The sequence below is a fragment of the Oryx dammah genome, unplaced genomic scaffold, assembly GCF_014754425.2.
Source record: "Oryx dammah isolate SB20612 unplaced genomic scaffold, SCBI_Odam_1.1 HiC_scaffold_21, whole genome shotgun sequence".
NCBI classification, from domain to species: Eukaryota; Metazoa; Chordata; class Mammalia; order Artiodactyla; family Bovidae; genus Oryx; species Oryx dammah.
Genome location: NW_024070205.1, coordinates 26,409,624 through 26,411,678, shown reverse-complemented (window position 1 = coordinate 26,411,678; position 2,055 = coordinate 26,409,624). Strand labels below are relative to the sequence as shown.

Genomic DNA, 2,055 nt, shown 5'->3' with positions numbered 1-2,055 from the left:
CTAGTTTGGTGCATCGATCAAAGCTTTCTTCTGAGCACTTGGAAACTGAGATCTAGGACAAGATACATCATGAAGGGAAAATAGAGCCGGTTTCAGACATTTCCTGGTAAAGGAATGCTTGTGGACATGTGTTTGTCCTGCAGTGTCAGAACTAGGAACCTAAATTTCTTTAGGTGGATTCAAGCTTGAGACTCACCTGTTGAAGTTATCCTTGGGTATATAGTTGTAAAGAAATGGTCAGAAATAAGAGACCCTCATTGTAAATGGATTGCTGTCATCTGTGATGTATTATCTTAATTTTTCAGTTTGTACCACAGGAATCTCCACACACTGATTTTTTTTTTTAAGCTACTGTGTCATCTATGATTCAAAACCTTACCATTCCCACCAGTTCTTTATTCTTTGGGAGCATCCCTGACCTCCACTTTTACTTCTGGGGCTGTTCAGTGGGTTAATACACACAGAGAGGAGCACACTCAGTGTCCAATGAGCCACTTTTGTGAAAGCCCAGGCAGGACCTCTATGGCTGACTCAGCATGACCCTAGTCATGAGCAGTCCTCATCATTTTCTGGTCCCTCCATAAGTTTCAGTTTTTGACCTTTCTTTGTGGGAGAAAAGGGTTTAACTGCAAAAGGCATGGGTACCAATTCTAGAAAGGGACTTCTGGACTTCAGATAAGCTGAACCTCTGGACTTTGCCAACTCATTACCCAGGTGGATAATGGCCCTTCTTAATTAATCTGCTGGGCTATGGAAGTTATTATGTATCTTTTAGCAAAACACACAAATCATAGAGGCATATAACATGGTTTTAGTGTTTCTATAACACATTAAAATTATATTCTTTCAAGGACAGGGAAGCCTGGCTTGCTATAGTCCAAAGAGTAGGACACACAACTGAGGGGCTGAATAACAAATAATAAAAATGCGTAGGATATAAAACAACACTTGGGGGCAGTATATATTTTCACATGAATTGCTATAACCCAAAATAATGAACGATTGTTATAGTCATAAGGAATTTTATGCAAGAGTGGATTACATTATAAAGTCAATCATACCACCAATATTTTACTTTAACCTACTATAGAAACCACCAACTTCTTATTATGTGCTGTGTGATTTTTCAAGAAAAAGAAAATCGTGAGCCCACAAATATCTTCCACCTTCTTGTACAATCTTTCTATCTTATTCACGTGTGTCTGAGGCAATTCAGGCCATTATAACAATCCAATGGACTGAGGGGCTTAAACAAAGAAAATTTACATCTTCCAGTTCTGGAGGCTGGAAGACTGAGATCAGAGAGGCAGTGAGGTTGGGTTATGGAGGGAACAACCTTCCTAGTTTCCTCACTTCGTGGGGGGAGGGGAGCTCAAGTCTCTTCGTTTGATTCTAAGCGCACTAAATGGCTCAAGGATCTTCAGCTCCATGATCTCAGCCAAACCTAGTTACCTCCTAAGAAAGTGGAAGTGAAGTCGCTCAGTCGTGTCCGACTCTTTGCGACCCCATGGACTGTAGTCTACCAGGCTCCTCTGTCCATGGGATTTTCCAGGCAATAGTCCTGGAGTGGATTGCCATTTCCTTCTCCAGGGGATCTTCCCAACCCAGGGCTCAAACCCGTGTCTCCCACACTGTAGACAGATGCTTGACCGTCTGAGCCATAACTCCAAATCCCATCACCCTGGGGACTAAGGCTTCAAGATACGAATTTGTGGGGTGTGGTGGGTACGGGAGATGGGGTAGGAGATGGGGAACACACATTCAGTTCATAGAAACCCATCACCATGAAGAGAAAGCAAGATTACAGTGAACCCATCAACATTCCAGTGGTCATCCTCCTCTCTATGTTTTTGCCATATCCACACTCAGTTCAGTTCAGTTCAGTTCAGTTCAGTCGCTCAGTCGTGTCCGACTCTTTGCAACCCCATGAATCACAGCACGCCAGGCCTCCCTGTCCATCACCAACATCCAGAGTTCACCCAAACTCTTGTCCATCAAGTCAGTGATGCCATCCAGCCACCTCATCCTCTGTCGTCCCCTTCTCCTCCTGCCCCC

At 43.6% G+C, this 2,055-nt stretch overlaps 1 protein-coding gene across 1 annotated transcript in view; it reads right to left on the bottom strand.

Moving 5' to 3' along the window:
• Positions 1–2,055, bottom strand: part of LOC120879813 (PRAME family member 9/15-like) — a 21,771-nt gene continuing 19,716 nt past the window's right edge. The window contains exon 4 of the mRNA XM_040262810.1: positions 1–52. Within this exon, the coding sequence (XP_040118744.1) occupies positions 1–52 (52 nt within the window). The remainder of the gene's footprint in view (positions 53–2,055) is intronic.